Here is a 2,500-nt window from a genome sequence, read left to right on the forward strand (position 1 = left end):
GTGTGACATGCTTTCTGCTGAAGAGGTTAGTCATCTCAAAAAATACTTCAAGCAAACGTTAGATGAACCATTAGCATTTCCAGAGCATCGTAGACTTCTACATGACCTTGTTCGACGCCAAAGATTTCGTGAATGCTCGCAGTCATGGTCATACCACCGCGGTAGGAAAGATTCTATTGTTTTTGAAGTGACTTCTCCTATTCAACTGTACGGGACACGTTTCTTCGGTAATGAAAACAGCGATTATTCTGTCAAACTGGACTTTATAAACGAAAAATCGGGGGAAATGTTGTTATCGAAAACGGGTAATTTCACCGCGATACCTTTGGAAACGTACTCAGGTTGCGAATACCAAGGCTTTGAATTTTTATTTGATCATCCAGTTGATATCGGTACCGATACCAAGTATCGCATGGAGGCGTTAATATCAGGACCACCCTCTGAGAAGGGAATAGGATGCTACCGTAGAACAGATTGGTTTATCTTCTCCAATTCAGCCCATGATAGGAATGGCACGGGCGAACGTCGAGGACAATTTTCGGAATTTGTTTTTGTCAGACAAAGAGGGAAGGAATCCGGACGTTTTGCCCTCAGGAAGATTCGCCCACAAGAAGATGCGCCTTAAAAGTGATTCGCCCTCGCCCACAATGATTCGCCCACATTAAAGCCAAGTAAATTATCCTTATCATAGCAATGGCACGGGCGAACGTCGAGGACAATTTTCGGAATTTGTTTTTGTCAGACGTAGAAAGGACCCTTGACGGAACCCAAAGTGCAGAAACTTTCTTCATTCTTTATTACTGTTTGTATAAATATGTATCTTACCTCAGCAGGGGCGGATTTAGGGGGGCCGAAGGGGCCGCGGCCCCCCCTTTGAGTTCGTCGGAGATTTATTTTTTTGTCAAAATATACAATAATTTTATAATTTTGTAAGCAGTCTCTTGGATCTTTTGATTTTTTTAGCTAAAGCATGATTTTTCGCTAATAGTATGACCAAAGTTGTGCGAAAAAGCTTTCAACGTTACCGGCGCTAATGTTATCCTTTTGAAATGACGAAGAAGACTGGATGAGAATTGCTTGTTTACAGTCAACCTATTTTACAGAGACTGTAACAACGTAAAATCTTAATGTCTGTATACATAATTATATATATTTTGGTTAGGTACAACGAGAATAACATTGTGACACGTACGTGCTTATGTGCTCTTCCATTAAATCAAGAACCCTGTGTTCATTGCTGCCTTTTACACTGCCAAGCATCTTTTTCAGGGTAGGACTTGCCGTTCGTTACAGGGTTCGACATTGGATGTTATTGAGGCATACAGGCATATTAACGTGCTGAAAGATCAGCTGCAGATATACGCAAGGATGCAAAAACAGTGTTTGCGCATTCAGTGCATGAAAAGATTCAGAAAATGGCTAAGAAAGCAGATCACCATCCTGCGCACTTGTGGTATACAGAAACTTCATTCGTTTCTTCCAAGGCTGTTGTGACTTTGGAGCGAAGAGTCACAAACCATGCATCATTATAACCACAACTTATAATTTTATTCAACATGGAATCCTGATATTTTACTTTCCAGATTGCACCAGATTGCATGTAGGAGTACCCAACAAAATTTTCTGGGGGGGGGGGGGCATGTCCCCAGACTTCCCTAGAAAGTAGCGCCTAAGGCGCTACCGAGGCACGCTAACGCGCGCTGATTAGTATTCTTGTTCGGCCCCCACTTTCAAAAAATGCTAGATCCGCCCCTGCTCAGTGTAAAAATAACTGAACTTTGTTTTCCTTTAGCTTGTAATTTCTAGTGACTTTTGGCTAAGGAGAAGTCTCACTGAATCTGCTGGTAAATTCAACGTGATTGGAATGTGTGGTGGCACTGAGCATGTTGCTTGGTGAAAAACAAACTGTATGCAAGCCTGGTACAATTTATGTGTAGAGACAGACCTGGTATAAATAAGTCGTTGACCATGCTGCTCATAAGCAAATCAGATGCTAAGGTACTACTCATGAAGATGAATGAAGAATATTGTATGCTAAGATGTTTTTATACTGACCTGCTTTTGTATCATAGTGTTTTGATAGTAGCAATGCCATAATTTAAAGTTTTGATCTAATTGCTATGGTTCATATTGTACTGAGATGCTTTAAGGAGTAAGAAATTACCAGGGGCACCCAACGAGAATATAGTTCTAAACCACTTTAACATAGTGTTATTAAATGTATTTAAATGTTGTTAAATGTAGATATAGGCATATTTTTAACCCTAGAAATGTTTCATCTGTTCGGATTTCCTAGCTGAAAGTCTAGTGATCCGAAAATTATAGGGATCAAACCTTACCTTTCGGAAACTTTCAGCCAGAAAAAAGGCCCCCAAAAATTCTAGGTGACCTTTTTAGGGTACAGATCCGTTAAGAATGGGCAATTATGCCATGTTTTAAATGTTCGAAAATCCTAGGACAGGCAGGCAAGCAAGGAATTTTACAACAAATGGTCTGAAAA

The 2,500-nt window shown here is 40.3% G+C and overlaps 1 protein-coding gene across 1 annotated transcript in view; it reads left to right on the forward strand.

Moving 5' to 3' along the window:
• LOC138044435 (BTB/POZ domain-containing protein 6-like) overlaps nucleotides 1-2,500 on the forward strand; it is a 4,057-nt gene that overhangs the window by 837 nt on the left and 720 nt on the right. Inside the window, exons 1-2 of the mRNA XM_068890947.1 lie at nucleotides 1-25; nucleotides 1,793-2,500. The exon at nucleotides 1-25 is cut by the window's left edge and continues 837 nt beyond it; the exon at nucleotides 1,793-2,500 is cut by the window's right edge and continues 720 nt beyond it. Coding sequence (XP_068747048.1) covers nucleotides 1-25; nucleotides 1,793-1,897 — 130 coding nt within the window. The 3' untranslated portion in view covers nucleotides 1,898-2,500. The remainder of the gene's footprint in view (nucleotides 26-1,792) is intronic.

The sequence above is a fragment of the Montipora capricornis genome, chromosome 4, assembly GCF_036669925.1.
Source record: "Montipora capricornis isolate CH-2021 chromosome 4, ASM3666992v2, whole genome shotgun sequence".
In the NCBI taxonomy this organism is placed as follows: Eukaryota; Metazoa; Cnidaria; class Anthozoa; order Scleractinia; family Acroporidae; genus Montipora; species Montipora capricornis.